The following is a 20,906-nucleotide window of genomic DNA, read 5'->3' as shown; positions in this document are numbered from 1 at the left end:
TAATCTGGGAACCCCCACAGTTCGAACACATGCAGATTAGGCTAATTGGCGTTCCCAAATTGTGTGTGTGTGTATGCTCTCCAGTGGTTTGCCACCCTGCCTTGTGCCCTAGTCTCCTGGGATAGCCTTGCCTTTGGCCTAAGTCTTCTGAGATAGGATCCAGGCTCCTTGTGACCCTTTATACAGGATAAAGTGGAATAGATGATGAGTAAGTGAGTGTAGAAAATGAATCACAAAAAAAAAAAAAACATTAAATAGGTGTGTCCAAACGTTTTACTGGTACTCTACATCATCAGCAAAATCACAAACCTTAAGCAACATCCAAGAATTCATCCTTATTTTTTCTTCATCTTCCCTGAATTGTAATGGTTTTTATGATGAAATCAGTCACGAGTTGATGTGTGTCTGCTAGATAAACAGTCACCAGTGCCAAAGTGACATAGTGAGAGTTAGACAATGGCAGCTTTGACACAGGAACTGGCTTGCGTAAAGCTGAAAAATATGGTGCACAGAAAGAGAATAAGATTATCTGTTTTTGTGCTCCTGCTTAATCTATCACACTGCTTTGCTCAACCAGGTAAGTTGCCTCGTTTACTTTGGTCTTAAAACAAGCATTTTAATCCTAGTTAGCAAGGTAATACCAAAAAGAGAAATTGCAAAAAAAAAAAAAAAAAAAAAAAAAACTATAATTTTTGAAGAGAATAAAAAGTAGCCTAACAATTCCCTATTTTAAATAAGGCATTCAATTCAATTTACAGTAATGACACAACAGCACAAAGATAATACATATGCAGTGGAAGATGTGATAAAATGTTGTGCTTCTGTTTGTAATTCAGTGCTAAATTATATTCATAGATGGATTTTTTTTGATCTACAATGCACAAAAGAACAAATGCTTGACGGACAACTTGCAGTCTTTAACAGCATGTGACCCTCTCAGCCTAAAACAGCAGTTTCGTTGGACTTCAGGGAATCGAATTTTTAATGTTGCCCAGAAGAAATGCCTTGGTGTAGGGAGCAAGAAAGAGGGCAATAAACTGCAGTGGTACATCTGTAATGCCCCAAACGACCTCCAAAAGTGGGAATGCACGAATGATACACAGTTTAGCCTGAAGAATGAGTCACTATACTTGTCCCTTCAGGGAGAATCTATTTCTCTAACACTGTCGAGAAAGCAAGAAGTCAAGAGCCAGTGGACAATACATGGAACAACAGACAACATTTGTTCTCAACCATATCAAGGTATTACACTAAAAACAAATTTCACAAAATTTCTTTAAAATAGTTTATTTTTACTATTCTGCTTTAAAAGTTTTGTACTAAATAATCTAAACCCAATGTGTATAATTCATTTACTTTACTGTCTAAAGCAAGCACTCACATACATTTGCTTTAACCTGTTTTGATTGTGTGCATTAAGAATAGGATGTTTTCATCATTCCTTGTTGTGTGTCAACTTTTAGGACCAAGGCCTAAGTGCCCATTAAACTGCTACCATGTTTAGATTATATATTTGTACTTTTGTATGTACATTTTAAAGCACTTGGATTTTTAAAAGCCATTTAACTCCAAATGCAATAAAATTGTATTACTTATAAAACAAAACCAGTTAGGTGTACTTATTTTAGGAGGAATTATCTTCGGTACCAGGTAGAACTTGCTTAAGGGTCCCATATTTTGTCTTGTATTTGCATTTTTGTTTGCCACTGCTCCAGCTGAAATAGCCGTCAGATTATGCATTATTAATATTGCAAGCTCCATTTCTTTTTTTTCTCCACCATTTCAATGCCCACAAAACTATTTATCAGAGGATTCATTTTTCAGTCTACTCTTCCTGGCTTAGGGCCTGTAAAATGTCTAAATATATCTCAACTGTGTTAAGATTGTATTGTCAATGATATATAAATGTCTCATTATAAAGTTGTTGGAAAACTTGCAAGAGTAAACATGGAGAAAAACTGAGTAACAGGTACTCTTTTTTCTATGTTTATAGAATTGTATACACTTGGACAAGATGGCTTTGGGCGTCCATGTCAATTTCCATTTAGGTATAAAAATAAATGGTATGCCGACTGCACAATTGATGACTCCCCTAACAAACGTCCGTGGTGTGCAATCGCAAGTATATATGAAGATAATGAGCTCTGGGGTTATTGCCCGACACGTCAAACAGGTACACAATTTTTTTATTTGTTTAAAAAAAGTGTGTGTGTTTGTTTGTGCATTAAAAGTCCCTATTCGCAGCTTTATTTTATTTACAGATGATTTCTGGACCAAGAACCCTCTTACAGGCATGTATTACCAAATAAACAAAGAGTCAGCACTTACCTGGTATCAGGCCAGAAAAAGCTGTCAGCAGCAGGGGGGAGACCTGGCGAGCATCACTGAACCCCACGAGCAAACACTCATATTAGGTATTATCTGTATAGATAAAATACTGTGTTGATAGATATATAGTGTTCAGATCCATGATAATGTAATAGAAACCTCCTGGTCTTATTCACACAGGTTTGACTCAGGGAAATGGTCCAGTGCTGTGGACAGGGCTAAACAGTTTAGATCCTTCAAGTGGATGGCACTGGATCAATGGGCAACCTTTACGCTATTTACACTGGCTAAGTGGTGAGTCACTTAACTGCACTATACAGTCTTTTCTGAGGTAAACTTCTGAGAAACTCAATATGCAGTGTCATGTTTGCCGTAATACAGGAACATTTATTTAATCTGTGGATCCATTCATTCATTTCTTCAATCTTTTGCTTTGGAAAAGGACAACCATCTTCTCAACCAGGCCGTAACTGTGGGGCAGTAAATCAACAATATGATTCCAAATGGTCCACTGATGATTGTTCTGCAAGACATGGATATATCTGCCAGAAAGTCCTCCAAACTCCTACCATTCCACCAAGTAATCAGTCTCTTCATTGTGAAGTTTTTTTTATTTATTTGAATTTACAAAAGCATGGCTCTGTCTTAATTGTTGTATTTTGTCACTTTCTTTTCCAGTGGTGCACACAGGTTCTTGCCCCAGACCATGGATACCTTACTTAGGTCACTGCTATTATCTTAATCGAGCCAAAAAAACATGGTCAGAGGCAAAAGATTCCTGTCGGCGTGATGGTGGGGATCTGCTGAGCATTCTCAGTGTAGAGGAACAAAGCTTTGCCATCTCACAACTTGGATACTGTGAGTTCCTATGAGCATCCTTCTAATTATTACATGAAATTAAACAGTTTATTTGGTGTGGTTTTTCAGTAAGATATAAAAACTAAGAACTAAAAAAAAAGAGAGCAAAAATATATATATATATTTCCTTTAGCTAATTGTGCTTTATCTCATTTATTGTCTTTAAAATTAACTATGCTAATTTTTAACTGAATAATAATTACAACATCCTTCAAAAAAAAAGGATTTTTTAAAAATAATTAAGTTAGCGCAGGTTGAATGCGAATTAAGATAATTTGCCTGAAAGAATTACTGACTAACAAGCAGTAAATAAATCTTGTTATGTTATGTTATGTAAATAAATGTGAGTATATCGTCTATCCACCCATTTATTATCAATACAGCTTATCCCTTTGAAGGGTTGCAATAATCATACAGAATATCACAGGGAACACTCTGAAGGGCCACTCTGAATTGACACTGGGACAGGCACTGATACATTTAATTTTGTGATATGTAACAGGTTTAACCCTTGTGCACAGGTGGCACCACAGACACACGGACACAAAGCGAGGTCTTAGTGGGAAAAGGGTAATTTTATTTAGGAAAATGGGGTAGGAAAGGGTTTAAAGTGGGAGAAAGGATAAAAGGGGGAGGAAAAGAGTTGAGGTGTGCATGTGCAGGTACAGGCAGGAGTCTCTCCTGAACGTCCCTTGGCTGGGCGGCTTTCCTGGCTGGCATCAGGGGCCTTAATGCAGTCCTCCTAGTGGCCTTTTCCTCTTCAGCGTGGAGGCGGGCTCTGCACGGGAGTGAAGGTGCCGCGGGAGCTCGAACAGCTCTTTCCCACGCTGTCCTCTCAAAGTGGTTTCTTCTTTAAAGTCTCTGGGGCGGGTAACATTACCCCGCTCGCAAGCCTCTCTCTGTAGCTCCACCTTGCGACTCTTTGCTATGTTTCTGGACACTGGACTAGACTCTGCACTTCACTTTTATAATGCAGAGAAAGCCCGAGCTCCATCAGTATGAAATAAAACCACTGTCAAAAATAATTTGGCGTAGAAAAAAGATTTCTATGTTTTGTCAGAGTTGGATTCCAAAATCTACGGCCACGACAGCTTAGAGATATGAGATTTTGTGTGTGTTTTGTACAACTCCAAATTATATATGACTCTGACCGTTTACAGACACCAAATTTAGCAAAAATTGCAAAATGATTGGAAAATGTTAGCAAAAATTGCAAAATTATGACCACGAACGTAGTGTGTTACACCACTGTCAAAAATACATCATCAAGACCACATGCACAGGCATTACCATCCGAGGGAAGAGGAATCGTTCCAGCGCATGCTCCTGTACCAAAAAAAAAAAAAAAAAACCTGTACCAAATCTTGTGAAACGAAAGATCCAATGTGGCGATCACAGGACAATATGCAGCTCAATATTATATAATTTGACTAACTAAAATAATGAATTTCAAACACAAATAGTGCTGATATGTCTGTAACTCTTTGTCATTTGTTTTAATCAAATTAAACAGTAAAGACAGACGAGTTGTGGATTGGTTTAAACGACCTCAAGACTGCGATGTATTTTGAGTGGAGTGATCATTCCAGTGTCCCATTTGTCTCATGGGAGATCAATGAACCAAGCCACAATGCTGACAATAAAGAGGACTGTGTTATAATGAGAGGAGAGGTACATTTTCTGCTTTACAAACTCATTTCATATTGTGAGCAGGACTTATCCAGAACCATCAGTAGCCCTGTGGAGATAATAGATTAGCATGTGTAACATTTGGAGGTACAATTGCTATTTCAAATGCATCTTTTTTTAGGAAGGCAAGTGGGCTGATGAAATCTGTAAAAACAAGTATGGATTCATCTGTAAGAAAGATGCAAATTCAGCACCATCTACTAATGATACAGTTATCACAAGTCCTGGCTGCAAGTCTGTAAGTGTTTTTTTTTTTTTTTTTTTTTTTTGCATTTTAACGTGTTAAATGGTTATGAGATATTGTTTTAATTTCTATTTATCTGTGCAGTATGACTTCAGTATATTCGTGCAGTAGGAAACAGTACTGTTAATTTCACAATATAAATTAATGTATCATTATAATTCTAATTTTAATAACAATAACTTTAATAATTAAGGGATGGACCAGATATGGATACTACTGCTACTTCATAGGAACAGAAACCAAAACCTTTGATGAGGCCAAACAGATGTGTGTGAAATCTGATTCTTATTTGGTTGACATCACAAACAGGTCAGAGCATTATTGTCATGAAAATGCCAATTTTGGCCATGGATTCTAAACAGAATGCAATTCATGTGATTTTAAAACATCAAGTTCAGCATGTTTTTCAAGTGGCTCTATGTCTATTCCTATCAGAGTTGAAAATGCTTTCCTGATCAGCTTGGTAGGAATGCGACCAGAGAAGCACTTCTGGATTGGGCTCTCTAATACCAAGGATCGACACACTTTTGAGTGGACGAACAGCCAAAAGGTTTTGTACACTCATTTCAATGCAGGAATGCCAGGTAAATGTTAATTCAAGGTATCTAGTCTATAACATTGTTCTAGTACACATTACAAACACATTAATGCTTGTGTAATCAAAAATACCATGCCGAACAGACTTGTAATCTTCAAACCACAGGGAGGAAACAGGGCTGTGTCGCCATAACCACAGGAACACTTGCTGGATTATGGGATGTGCTCAGTTGCACAAATAAAGAAAAATATATCTGTAAGCAGATGGCCGTGGATGTTATCACTACTCCAGCTCCCACCACCATCCCAGCTCCCAACTGCAGCAACGAATGGTTCCCACTTATGAACAGAGACTTCTGTGTAAAGGTATATTGGAGATAACCATGATTATGTAGCAGTTGTGTGGGTGATGGTTATGTGGCGTGTACACTACCAGTCAAAACACACATTCTTTTAAGGTTTTCTTTATTTTTATTATTTTCAACATTGTATATTAATAAAGCTAATTAAATTGTGACAAAACAAATATTAGTCAACAAAAGGTGTTAAATACTCCAGAATATGTTTTATATTTTAAATTCTTTAAAGTACATAGCCACCTTTTGGTGACCACCTTTTTCTTGGCCCAAGCAAGTCTCTTCTGCTTGTTGTTCTTCTGAAGTACTTTGTTACTTTGCCGCATTTTGACCATGAAGACCTGACTCATGTAGTGTCCTCTCAACAGTGGGTGTTGAAATATATGTGTGTGTGTGTGTGTGTGTGTGTGTGTGTGTGTGTGTGTGTGTGTGTGTGTGTGTGTGTGTGTGTGTGTGTGTGTGTGTGTGTGTAAGTAAAAAAAATCAGAGAAATGGAGATTGATAATAGTCTAGGTCTGTATGTTCTATTTTCTTGTATAGTAGGTTCACATTTTATTATTTTTATGCCCCTATTTAACCAATTGTTGGCAAATGTTTTCTTCAAGATATTTGACGTGGAAGATGAACAAAAGAAGACCTGGTCCGAAGCTCTCGATTTCTGCAGAAAACTTGGGGGTGATCTACTTAGCATCCATAGTCTTTCTGATTTTCATTTGGCAGGTGACCTCAGGTAAAATTGCAAATCTAAATAAATAAAATAAAGATTTTAGTCAGAACTCGCTCATTTAATGATGTCTTTGTTACATACATTGGAGGACGAAACCTCAGAAGAAAAGTTTTAGAAATAGAATTTCTTTTCTATATGTATGTCTGTATGTCTGTCTTTCCAACCAGATTTGCAAAACTGGCTTGGCTGAATTTATTTACCTAAATTTAAACCTGTGCCATAAATTAACTCAAAATGTTGTGTAGAAGGGGCATTAGGAGCAGTTTTGTGCCAGATTACCTCACAGCAGCCATTGCTTTTTGGGCAACACTTTTTGCCCTCAAAAGCTACGTTTACACTGTCAGTTAAATGTAACCCAATTCAGATTTTTTTGCTCATACAGTATTTCCATGTAAACAAGAAAAAAAAAAACGCATTAATTCCGATATTTCGAGATCGGTTTCAGGCCCCCTACATATGTTGATATAAATCAGATATGTGCTAATGTGATTGTCGTGTAAACAGACAGATCGGATTTCCTGAGTACCAGTGTTCTGTACGTCATTAAAAATGCGACTTTTTTGCAAGTTTAATGATGCGATGTTATTCTCTGGTGGAAGCGCGTGTGGAAGGATGACAAACTTTCTTTCTCTATATAACCCCATGCTACCCTAATGCACTTATCCCAGCATTATATCTTGGATACCAATGCAGAAAGTTTAGACAGTATGCCATTGGCGTGATCAGTCTGCTTCATGTCTGGTCTCCCAGGAACTCATTCCAAACCTGTAAAATTAGCTTGAGCAAGGTCAGGCTTGTACAGAGGATATACTCCCTGCTGAGCTCATGAAATGTGCAAGTGGTACGTATTAATGTTTGTGTGGACAGTGCCCACAGACAGATCTGTCTCTGCTGCAAGTTGGTGACCAGTTGTCTGTCGATTTTGACTGATCAAATGTTTGACTTGCTGACTGTTCAAAAAAGAATGACTGCAGCGAGATCTGAGCCACCTCAGCAAAGATCGACATTCAAAATGTTCCCCTTTAAAATGCACTATTAAAATGTTTTAATGCGGCTAGGTCACTGTACTGGGCTTATATTCTTCATTAAATGTCATTCAATTTTACACTATCATTCATGAGTCCCGGTTTGAGTTGAACACCCCTCATATACTGTATCTGGAATGGATTGGTACCCTATTCAAGCTATACACCGCCTAAGTCTCCTATGATAACCCATGAATTTGAGACCAACACTTTGATGCTGTAGCACCTATTTCTCTTGTAACCACATCTGAGTTAAAAAAAGAAACACATGAATTGATGCACACATCATGCATAGTGCCCACTGTACAAGCCACTGGAGACAATGTTCTTATCTGGGATTGCTTTAGTTGGTCAGGTCTAGGCTCAACATCAATATGGCAGCTTCATTTTAATATGTTAGCTTCAAATATGCTCCTAAAATGTAGTATGGGGCAAGTGTTAAAAAAAAACTATGGGCTAGCTCATTTGTTTCACCCTAATCCACTATAGTGTTGAGAAGGTGCAAGCATTATGGAAATATGTATTTATATCTGCAGGAACCAAGGGGCATGGATTGGTTACAGCATTCAGGATCCCTCTGTTGGTTGGGTATGGAGTGATGGATCCCCTGTAAATATTGCTTGCTTTTTTAATCTGCAACACATTCCTGATTTATTCGGTTATTCCAAAAATATACAGTACGTTTGTATAAACCAATCTTTTCTTTTATTCAGACATCTTTTGAAAACTGGCAAGATGATGAACCAAACAATTACAACAATGTGGAAAACTGTGCTGAAATTACTTTTTGGTGGTGGCGACAAAGAGCTGAATGGAATGACCTTCACTGTAAAGCCAAAAAGAACTGGTGTTGTGAAATTCGAAAAGGTAAGGAGACCCTTAAATGTCACAAAAGCATGTTTTTTGAAACCAAAGCATATTTTCAAATGATTTTGAGTCATAACTTAACAAGCTTCACCACGGTAATTTTTTTGCTTTTACAGCAAAACGCGTGGCGCAATCTTTGTGTTTTGTTATGCACTAACACGAACTAACTGTTACCAATTTATTGGAGTTATTGACATTAACTTGGAACTAGGAACTACACAGTATGTTCCTGTATATTTAGAAACTGAATGCACATTAAATGGCATTCAGATAATTTTTTTCTTTGATCGCCTGCGATTTTTTTTTAAGGTTTATAGTTTTACATTTCATACATGCATTATTTAATAAAAAAAATTGTGGTGCTTTAGGTTTTGTCAGCCATTCTATGTATGTATGTTCAGTAGAGACATGTGCTCTGTTTTGTGTTTTTATAGGAGTTACACCAGATGATGTGGAAATTGAAACAAAAAGTACATCTTCTATAAAATCTGCAATATACTTTTTATCTTTTATCATCACTGATTACTGAAAAGATCTTTATAAACAATTCTGTTTTCTCCCTACATTTGTAGCATATAATAAAACAGACGATGGCTGGATTATATTCAATGACAATCAGTATTATATCTCTAAACATAGTTATGTCTCTATGGAAGAAGCCAGAATGTTCTGTAAGCAAAAACATGGTGATCTTGTGACCATCAATGATGAGAACGAAAGAACATTTCTATGGCATCAGGTAATATGGCTTATATAGAGCTGTAATACTGTATGTCTTTGCCATTTTCATATTTATTAAATATTATTTAATTTCCTTTTTTTAGACCATATCACATATGGATTTTTATATTGGCATGATAGTTGATCTCGATAAGTCTTTTACGTGAGTATTAAATTTACTGACACAAAAGGACATTACTGTAAATATGTTCTTGAAACCAAAAATAAATTACTCACTATATGCATGAACTACAAGGTGGTTGGATGGATCTCCAGTGGTATTTGAGGCATGGCAAAAAAATCAGCCTGCTTTTTTGAATGAGGAGGAGCGTTGTGTAAAGATGGCTTCTAATCAAGGTAAGACAGTCATCAAAAATGATAAAATGTTAATATATGTGGACACCTGACCATCACATGGGATATAAAAATATACTTTTACTGAAACTAAAGTTATGTTATTTTCACCATGCAGGCAAAAATGGATTCAATATTTTTGTTAAAAAAAATAAAAAAATATATATATATATATATATATATATATATATATATATATATATATATATATATATATATATAGTCTAAAATTTAATTATGTCAAGCCATCTCAACATTCATAAGAATGAATGAGAATTTGAAAAGGAGGATTGTGAGGTAGTGGATTTCATATAAAAGCCAAAATTATAAAAAGACGAAAACAGAAACCAACATTACAGATAGCTTGAATTGGTCATATAAGCATGTGAGACCGTTAAGAAGTGTATATTAATCTGTTTAGATTCATGTCAAATGAAGGTTAGCCCAAAAACATGTGAACAATCTATAGATCACAAAACAGTTAAAACAGTCCTATTTACCGACCAAATATGATTTTTTGCTATAGCAAAAAATCATATTTGGTCGGTAAATAGGACTGTTTTAACTGTTTTGTGAACATAGCCTAAGGGTCCTACTGTAAATATGTTATTATTATACTCCAGTGTAATAAAATCTCTGTGCACAGTGAGGCTTATGGTATGGTTGTGAACTAAGATCTCGCACATAGTCTCGACCTCAACCCCACTTTTGAGATAAATTGGAATGATCACAACCCATGCCTTTTCGCATGCCCTCCATAATGCTCTTAGAGATGAATGAGCAAATCCCCAAAGCATTGCTCAAAAATCAAGTAGAAAGCCTACCCAGAAGAGTGGAGGATCTCATAAGCAAGGTGGACTAAATCTGGAAATGTCCATGTTTGGTCATATTTGTTGTATTGATCAGATTTGTGTTATATCTAGTGTTATATTATATTTTTCATTGGTAATTTGTACAACCAGCCTAACAGACAGGTGTCTTCTCAAGGGTTCTGGGAGAGTATAAACTGTGGTGAACGAATTAATTTTATCTGCAAACGAAGTGGCGATGTCGAAGTCAATTCCACTGCTGCCCCCATTGAGCCGCCCAAAGGAGGCTGCGCTCCTGACTGGGTGAAGTTTGAGTCAAAGGTAAATAAGCATTTACATTAAATTTAGTAAAATACACTATATTATGGTAATAATAACTGGACTACAAACATTGTGCAAACTCAGATCAGTAAAATGGCTATAAAGTCAGAGTAAAGTTATGTACCCACATTTATACTTCACACACAACTACTTACATACAACAACATATATATTTTCACTGTGCCCTTATATATTTAATATTATATGCAATGCTCTGGGGAAGAAAAAAAAAAGCTTTCAGACCCTATAGGCCACACTGAGCATGTTAAGTGTTATTGTCATGAAAGCTCAACTAAAAGTACACTTTTAGTTGAACTTTCATGGAAATTGGAAATTTGCTTTTGTATACTTGAGTATTCTTGAGGCAATTGTGAGGCCAACTGTCTGGAAGGTAAAGCTTGGTCAAAATTGGCTCATGCAATAGAATAATGTGCAATATGCAAATTTTACATCGGAATGCCTAAAAAATTAAGGAATCAAGGTTTTGGAATGGAATAGGTAAAGTCCATACCTCGACCTAATTGAAATGCTGTGGCAAAACCTTAAGAGAGCTGTGCATAAGCAAATTCCTAAAAACCTAGATAAACTGAAGCATATATACTGTATATATACTATAGGTAGGTATATGTATTCCACAGCACTGACATCGTATCACTATTGATGTGGAGTAATTGCTTATTTAAATATTGCTCCAACTTTTGAAAACTAGCTGTGAATAATGAAAATATAATTTTGTCATATACAGTATTGTGCAAAAATCAGAGAATCACCTTTTATTTTCTCAAATGGTCATTCACTATATATTAGTGTAGAGTAAATAGATTTTATCTTTGATGAAACAGACATACTGTACTTATATATGCAGGTCAGTATTAAACTTACAAATAAGATATTCCAAATATCTTACTGACAGTTGAAGATCTGTCTGTAATTTCTCCCCTATTGAAAGGTATTAAATCTGTATGCATATCGATAAAAACAAATAATAAACAATAATGGATACTGAATGTCCATTTGTTTAAAAAAAAAAAGTGTTGTCTCCACACTGTACAGTAGGTATGTGCATAACAATGCTTCTGTCCTTACAGTGTTATAAAATAGAACTGGAGCTGAAAACGTGGCTTGAAGCCAGATCACACTGTAGACGTCTTGGAGGAAATCTAGCTTCTATTACTAGCAGACTTCAGCAAGGTAAGGCCTAATTTATGTCATAAAACTATCAGCCACGCTGAGTTTGTTCTGCCTCAATTTATTTAAATAGTTTACAGTCAACTGGTAACAACTGATCAGACAAAGCAGGACACTGCACAGCTATCTGGAGAAATTAATCAACATTTGCTTTCCCTAAATGGCAGGTAGTTAAAAAAATTGATTTATAGATTTATATTTAATGCCATACCAGTAGATATACTATTATATAAATAAAGCATACCTTATTTGCTAATTAACTAGCAGGTGTCAGAGAAAGCATATGCTGAATTTTTCTCCTTCTTTAAGTATTTTTATGTACTTGTCAGTACTCATCCCTCAAACAAGAGTGAGTTCCTTAACATGTGTGACATTAAAGGACATTTTAGCAATTGGCATTCAAATGTAACTTAAAAGACAAACACACAATGTACAGTACTTTACATTGTCTCCCATTAATGGCAAACAGGTGAAAACACTCATGCATTCATGACCCATTTATTCTTTGACTCCCCTTTACACACATCACTTTAAGCAACTGTAAACTATTTTGGCTAAAAACAAACAAAATAAAAACTATTATGATCCATCCTTTGTAATGAGAACAATTGGCATTAAATACGAACACACCAGAGGTTTACATTTACATTATTGATCATTTAAAAATGATGGATGGCAGACCCCAAGCAGTAAAGAACTATAACTCAGTTCAGTGCTATAACTCTGAGAATTATTCCGAATATTTTTTCCAATGATAGTGAAGTCTTATACAGTAGGTAGGTACCCTCTCTACAGTGCTAACTGAAATGAAGATAAATGCAATACATATATAAAGTATTATACAACAATTGGTTATGGTCAAGCAATTGAAATGGGATGTGTAACTATGTATCACACTTATATCATGTTTCAGGCGTTGTTATAATTGTTTATTCCACAAACTGACGTTTGCAGTATGGGTGAAAGTAGGTTGGTACAATTTCGCCATACCGTGGAGAGAGCAACGGACTGCCAAACACCATATTAAAAATCAGGCACAGAAGCAGTTTCAGCAAGAAAACACACCTGATAACATTGTCATCTTAAAAAAAAAAAACACGTTGACTACATAATTAATCTATGCTGTTCTAAATCACATCTGAGCCATCCATGCACTTTTATTCATGGCTACAGATGTAACTAGCTTCTAACACAAGACTGAATTTCACATCATTTTCCAACACCTGATCAAGGGCCCTACTTAATGTGTGTGACAATGGACTTTAGACCCTACAGTACATAGTGCCCTAGCTTTTTTCATCTATTTGAAAACCAAGTTAACTGAGCTGATATTATAAAGCAGAATAAGTATTAGTAAAATTAGTTATTACCTCCAGTTGAGGAAGGATACAGTATGTGTTATCAGAACAAACTATCTGATTAGATAAACAAACTAATCAGAATTTGTCGATATTAAATTGTATTTATGAAACTGTTGTATATCACATAACATAGCATGTTTTCTTATCTTTCTGAGCTTTAAAAAATTGCAGAATCAGAACAACCTGCCAAAACTTATTCATAACAAAGTAAATCATAATTTAATTTCAACATTTGAATAGAGTGGTTTTTTTTTTTTTTTGTGCATGTAAAGTCTTTTTAACCTTACGGCTGAATGGAGATAACAATGAAGATTTATGGATTGGCTTCAGTAACTTGGCAAACAAAGGATTTAAATGGACAGATGGGTCTGGTGTCAGATATACAGGTTGGGCCAAAGGACAACCGTCAAGATCTGAGGTAAGATGAAAGTTTCCTTTTTTTAAAGAGTAAAATCCTTACACTTTGGTTCTGAACAAATTTGCATCTATGTATTTTTGTCATTGTATAGGTAACTAAAAAGTCATCAAAGTTGCAAAGTTGATGCAGGTTTACTTAAATATAATAACATTTTGCAGTACTGTACAAAAGAGTAATTTCTTCCTATATTGTTTCCAAAGAACATGTTCCCATTTTGTTAATTTAATCAACATAATTCAATTTAACTTAATATAGGGAAATGATACGCATCTTAAGACTTTGCATAGTACTGTATGTTGTACTGTGGACCAATAGGCCGTGCCATGTTTTGCTCCTTAAAGTAACCTTCCTGGGGGTTATTTTTAAACAGGACATTAGCCCAGATGTACACAGATAGCCCAGACATTAGCGCAAACCCTTGGAAAAAGCAGGCTGTTATTGTTTTTGTAGTTGCATAAAGGACAAAATTGTTCAACAATCAGACAAAGGAAATAAATTCTTCTTGCTACTGAAAAATCTTGACGCAGTTTGTTCTGAATTACACTGCCTGCTACACCAAATACAATGACTCATGATCTGGCTGATTAAAAGTACACCATTCTGTGTTAACATTTTGTATCAGTCCATCTGCTGCCTACTTTTGCAGGTCACTGGTGGTACTAAAACAATTAAATATACATTCGAACCTTGAATTACGAGCATAACTTGTTCCAAAATCGGGCTTGTATTTAAAAAAAACTCATAAACCAAAGTTAATTTTCCCATAAGAATTAATGGAAACTCAAATTATTCATTCCACAGCCCAAAAAAAATAAATACATAAAAATAATTAACACAAAGTATAAAGTAAAAATAAAACAGATTAACCTGCACTTTACCTTTTAAAAAAAAACTAAAAATAATTCCCAACAGAGGGAGAGAGTGCATGTGTGTTTGTATTTCTAAAAGGCAGGGGAGGAGAGAAGAAGGGGTGTGTGCGTGGAGGCAGGAGGAGGTGTGTGTTTGAAGGGGCACAGTGTCCAATGACAAAGTGTCCAGGCTGATACAGAGAGGAAATGGATCTTTAACCTCTCTAACAAAACTTATTTTGCTTTATATGCACGCACACACGTGTATTATAATAAACAGTACGTGCGCGCTGTACACACATGCATAGAGACAAAAAATAAAATATGTTTTTCTACGCGCACACAGTGTTATAGTAAACAGTAGACATGCACACAGATGTTGATTATACCAGAGAGATACGCACTAAGACCCAGCAGGGGAGATAATTGCCCACAATTCCGCAGCGCAAGTGAAAGAAAAACCATTGGCTCAGTTGTGATCACGTGACGCTCGGCGTAAAAACAGGAGTCACATGCGTGATACATGATACTTAGTACTCGTAAACCAAGACTTGTTCGTTTTCCAAGTCAAATTTATTAAAAATCTTCGCTCGTCTTGCGGAATGATTGCAAACTGCGTTACTCACAATCCGAGGATTCACTGTATTAAATTACAGCTCAAGCAACCAATCGTGATAGCATAATGTAATATTTTGTGTAGCAGTTTTGTCATATCTATTGGCATCAATGACATAACGCGGTTCACTTTACACCTCTCTGACCAAACTCAGTTTTTTAATTTAAAAAATGAGTTCTTCTGCAACATTCTCAAACTTAACAACAATAAAATGGATGATCTCCTCATTTAACAGTTTTTTACTGATGGTTCCACAGTTTCTCCCTCTCCTACATTTCCATTTCCATTTATGCATTTGGTAGATGCTTTTATCCAGACTGACTTACAAAAGTTCTTTGAAGTTTCCCACATTGGATTGATTTTTTTTTTTTGGGAGGTGAGGGGGACTATTCTAAATATTGAAGAACAGATAGGTCTTTAGTCATTGTTTAAATATCGAGCAGCACTAAAGTAGTGTCTCAGCTGTATGGGCATCTTCATTCCACCACCTAGGTGGAAGAACAGAAATGAGTCTAGATGCATGTGCAGATCTCTGAGAGGTCGTGCGAACATCATCACCTCAGGTCAAAAAGATGGGGGTCAAACTTTAACTTATCTGAAACGCTCCTGTCCGTATCATAACCAGAATACCTATAATCCATGACATCAAACCCACCCTTTAACAACTACACTGGTTCCTCATCAAATGCCACAAACAGTTTAAAATTCGATGTACAGAAACTCGCACAGTTCTACACCCCCTCTCTACACACATTCTTTGCTCTTGCTCATCAAGGCTTAAGACCCCCTGCCCACCTGAACACTATGGGCTCTACAGCGCCTAGCCGCACTGCTCCTCTGAAAATTAGAAATGCAGAATTGCTGTTTTCAGAAATGCTTGTTCCACATAATCTAGGGCTGCAATGAAATCTTGAAATGGATGGTGACCTTGGGTGACTAGAAAGCTATATTTACCTATATAAATAAAATGCATTATTATTATTATTATTATTATTATTATTATTATTATTATTATTTGTTCGTGTGTTTATTTACTAACTTTAAATAATTGGGCTAATTTAAATTAGGCTGCAAAATCTAAATAAATAAGAAGTAGTAGGATCTCAAATTTATGCGAGAAAAGTTCACCAAAAAAATTTATAAAATGAAGTTTGTCAAACTGTTTATTTATTATGTGACTGCATGAACACACCAATATAAAAATAAAATGTTACAAAATATACTGCATATTAGATTTTTATGCTTTATAAAACTACTCAAAACTTACTAATGCTTATTTATGCATTTTGTGAAGCCATTGACTTAACAGCAATGTTGTTTCTGTTTTTATTACAGTGGATTTGGGGAAGTGAGGTATTTACTTGCTTGCTTACTTTTGTATTTGTTTTTGACTAACTTATTAACTTACTTACTTATCTACACATTTTTTAAAATGTATTTTAGGAAAAATCTTGCATAGCAATGGGTAACACGCAGAGACCTGAGCAGGGCAAGTGGATAACAAAAGACTGTAATGATACAAGTGGATTTATTTGCAGTCGTGATGTTGGTAAATTGCAATATTGGCACATTTTACAATAAGGATTTTTTTAGTAGTGGACATACATTTTAAAATTCAACCTCCTTTTTGTTTCTATTCAGATCACTTTATTGAACCAATTTCAACAAAAATACCTACAACTTTCATCAAGCTTGGAAATGATTCCTACATGATCTTGCAAAAGAACTTGACCTGGAGTGAAGCAAAGCAGCAGTGTGAGTTAGAGGGTGCACATCTGGCAAGTATTCGGGATGTCCTTGCTCAATCTTACATTGAACTGCAGGCTGCAAAACTTGGACAACCTTTATGGATTGGCCTTAACAGTGCAGAGGTATGGCACAAAACATTTAAATACTAAAGAGAAGGATATATGACCTTTATAATGTGTTTTATCTCATAGTACAATTATCAAGAAGGAAAAATATATAATATTTCTCTGCATGCAGACAAATGAGTACTTTCTCTGGATTGATAACTGGCACCTGAATATGGAGAATTGGGGTGAAAATGAACCAAAGAGCAACCAACCCTGCGTATATGTGGATGTGGAGGGAAAATGGAAAACTGCCTACTGTAATGAAACTTCCTACAGTGTGTGTAAAAAATCAACAGGTGAGCTAAATTAAAGAGAAATCGAACGTAATATGAGTGAATGATATTAAGTTAGAAATACAGTCCATACAGTATTCTGTATTTGTCACTTTTCATGATTTAAATGCATTCTTTTTTATTATCTTGACAGAAATTGCTCCAACTCCACCAATCCAATACCCTGGTGTGTGTCCTGGCATAATTGATGTTGAACCAAAGATGATATGGATCCCTTATAGAGGACACTGCTATGCATTTGTGAAAGAATCTGTATCATGGAGCAGAGCCTCCCAGCTCTGTTTGTCAAGAGGTGAGAAAACATTTATTACATTGATGATTATTATGTTCATTGTTATTATTGTCATGATGATAATTATGATATTTGCTACTACAACTACTATTATTATTATTAGTAGTAGTAATAGTAGTTGTAGTACTCACATATATTTAGAAATATACATCAGTGACAGGTAAATTGTTTGTAGATATAGTTAAAAGCTGATCAGCTTTAATGTAATCAGTGATATCATTATTTCAGGTTGAAGAAAACATACATTTCTGCCTGTCTTTCTGTATGGTAGAACTCCCTGCCTAACTTATTAATACAAAGAAATAACATTTTGTAAGGTTGTGTATCTTGCCCCTTTTTTATGCTAAGTTGTACTTCTTTTTCCGTCAGCCAAAACCACTCGCTGTTCAGCAATTGTGTGAATCACAGATGAGCAATAGAAGTTCAAGTTTTATCTTTAAACAGCTAGCAACCCCAATGCATTAAAATTTACTTATACCGTTATTTCAGCAGTAAAAATATTAAGTATTCCCAGTAAAAATATTTTAGTGATGCAGTTATTTGTTTACTTTGAGCAAGTGGCTTATTAAAAGCATATATTAAAGTAAATTATTAAATCCGGCACATAAATGTTCATCGTTTTTACTCAACATTTTGATTTTACCCGGATTGAGAGCACATGCCAATACAGTATGTCACTTTAGACAGCTGCAGATATGTTTGCTCTAATGACCTGTGTTTTATCTCATAGTAGCGTTACTGTTTGTTATTAACACCACAGGTTCGAAGCATATGTGGCAAACTAGTTTTGAACTTCTTTTTTTTTTTTTATCAGCCATGCATGGGCATTTGTTTGTGTTTCATGAGGATTTGAGAGCTTTGTAGGGGCATTAGGGTTGTTTCTGTGTATTCCACATACTCTATGTACAGTATATATGGTAAACTGTTGCATTGATTGGCTGTGTTGAGTGATGCGTATTTATATATATTTTAAGAAATAAATAAATAAACACTATATTTTTTCCAAAAAAAAAAACAAAAAAAAAACTAGATGCTGTGACGTAATGTGGCACATAACTGCTCATGGCTTCAATTTTTTGATACTATAACTTAACATTTTAATTTTATTTATGGCAAAGTCTGGCCAGTTTTGCATGATTCTGTGTTGGCTGGGCAGACATACATACAGACAGATTTTTTTTGGTGTCTGGTTTCAAGTCCTCCAATGTATGAAATGTAAAGATATTATTGAAGGAGCAAGTTCTGCCCAATGTACAGACAAAATATTAATTTTATTTATATAGATTACAGTGCATACAGTTGTGTCCACACTAAGATTTTTTTTCTCATTAGGTGCCAATCTTGTCAGTATTGGAAACACAGAAGAGGCAAAGTTTATAGAAAATTACATCAGTTTTCTTGGAAATGATCGGGAAAAGTTTTCAATAGGCCTTTTTAAGACATATGCAGGTAATGCTACTTGGTTACTACTACCGCTGAACATACACGCACATATTCATATTTATTTATTATTTTTATTTATTATTTATTTATTTTAGTGTGTGAAAGATTTTTAGTGAATCATTCATATAACATGCATAGCTTTATATATTACAGAATTTTTACCATTATTTCTTCTACCATGATTATTCATTATGTGGCTAATTGTATTCTACTAACTGGATTATACATTTCATTCACACTGTTTGTTTAAGTTATTGACACTGTACTGGTTTTGTATTTGTGTTTGAATCACACAGAGCACTGGTTGTGGCTGGACAGAAGTGTAGTGGATTATACCAACTGGGAAGATTCTACAGAGCATGATGGCTATAGCCAAGACTGTGCATTTATCTCCACCAAAACTAAACAATGGGGAAAACAAAACTGTATATATGGTTACTCATCATTCATTTGCAAAACAGCCAAGGGTAATTTAAGTCAGTCAGAACTAACAACAACAACAACAACAATAATAATAATAATAATAATAATAATAATAATAGGCAGCACAATAGCTAAGTGTTTAACACAATTGCTTCACACTTCCAGAGTAGGGGGGTTAAATCTCACCTCGGGTCATGTTGAATGAAGTTTGCATGTTCTCCCCAGGTTCTTTCTTTGAATACTTCTGTATCCACCCACATCAAAGTCACTATGTCTTCCCCAAAGACAATGCTTTCTATGTCCTACACAAAATCATATGGTGTAGGTTGATTGGATTTTCCAAATTGTCTGTAGTGTATGAATGGGTGTGTGAGTACTTGTACTTAATTGTGTGTTCTGTAATTGGTTGGCACTCCATCCAGGTTGTACCCTGCCTTATTATTATTATTATTATTATTATTATTATTATTATTATTATTATTATTATACTTTTATACTTTTAGTACTGATCTTTATTAAACTTTGTTAATGACACAAACCCACAAAGAACATACAGTATAGGTAAACTTCTCTGTTAAACAGTCTAAATAAAAATATTTCCCTTTCTTTTATTGCAGTTGCAAAGCCAACCACTTCTGCAGAAATTGGTCCTACAGGTAATAACTGAGCTAATTAAATACCTCTCCTAAATACTTTCACTGTGTGATAGAAACAAATCATACACAGGAAAAGGAAATATGTTTTTAATGAAGAGACCTAATTTGTGCTGGTATAAAGTGTATGAATAATGTCAAATATTATGTCACAATCCAGCTATCTCAATGTTGCATTCTCTGATTTCTCATTAGACAAGCCTGCAACACATAGGAGTCTTGCTGGTGTGGCTGTGGTAGTGGTGATTGCAGTGTTGTTTGCGCTGGCTGCATTGGTTTATATCTACCAAAGAAGGACCCATGGCCGGCTTGCCCAAATGTCATATGAGAACCCAATGTGTTACACCACAGAAATCCCCTCACCAGAGGACAAAGATTCCAAAACATTAATTGACCACATGGAAAATAATGAATAAGTTTGGTAAATGTTTTGTATATTTTCTTATATTGATATATTTTTTAAGCATACATACAAAACTATTTACATTAAAATAACTTTTATTCAACTAATTTAGTTGACTATACGTTTAAGAGTTTGTGGTGTTAAGTGGTTTGGAAATTATATCAGGGGACACATGTTAATCAGAAACTGCAACCTGATATTTTACTCACTAACTAGGCTTGTTTTTACAACTCACATACTTGTTTGTCCTAAGTTAAATAAAAAAGAATATCTATGA

At 35.2% G+C, this 20,906-nt stretch overlaps 1 protein-coding gene across 1 annotated transcript; it reads left to right on the top strand.

Annotated features, from left to right (window-relative positions):
* Positions 1-330: 330 nt before the first annotated feature.
* Positions 331-20,906, top strand: LOC128522361 (macrophage mannose receptor 1-like). Its single transcript, XM_053495602.1, has 31 exons — positions 331-577; positions 856-1,242; positions 1,994-2,173; positions 2,262-2,414; positions 2,509-2,622; positions 2,771-2,908; positions 3,007-3,186; positions 4,700-4,857; positions 4,997-5,113; positions 5,313-5,428; positions 5,555-5,703; positions 5,823-6,022; positions 6,618-6,742; positions 8,301-8,373; positions 8,478-8,631; positions 9,066-9,101; positions 9,204-9,370; positions 9,456-9,514; positions 9,608-9,708; positions 10,693-10,835; positions 11,924-12,026; positions 13,657-13,802; positions 16,602-16,619; positions 16,710-16,815; positions 16,908-17,137; positions 17,253-17,418; positions 17,549-17,707; positions 19,040-19,156; positions 19,447-19,617; positions 20,191-20,229; positions 20,422-20,906. The coding sequence occupies exons 1-31, from the start codon at positions 457-459 to the stop codon at positions 20,640-20,642; spliced, it is 4,347 nt and encodes a 1,448-aa protein (XP_053351577.1). The 5' UTR covers positions 331-456; the 3' UTR covers positions 20,643-20,906.

Source organism: Clarias gariepinus, chromosome 1 (assembly GCF_024256425.1).
Source record: "Clarias gariepinus isolate MV-2021 ecotype Netherlands chromosome 1, CGAR_prim_01v2, whole genome shotgun sequence".
Taxonomy (NCBI): Eukaryota; Metazoa; Chordata; class Actinopteri; order Siluriformes; family Clariidae; genus Clarias; species Clarias gariepinus.
The sequence above is the reverse complement of the archived record's forward strand: the minus strand, read 5'-3'. Positions and strand labels throughout refer to the sequence as shown.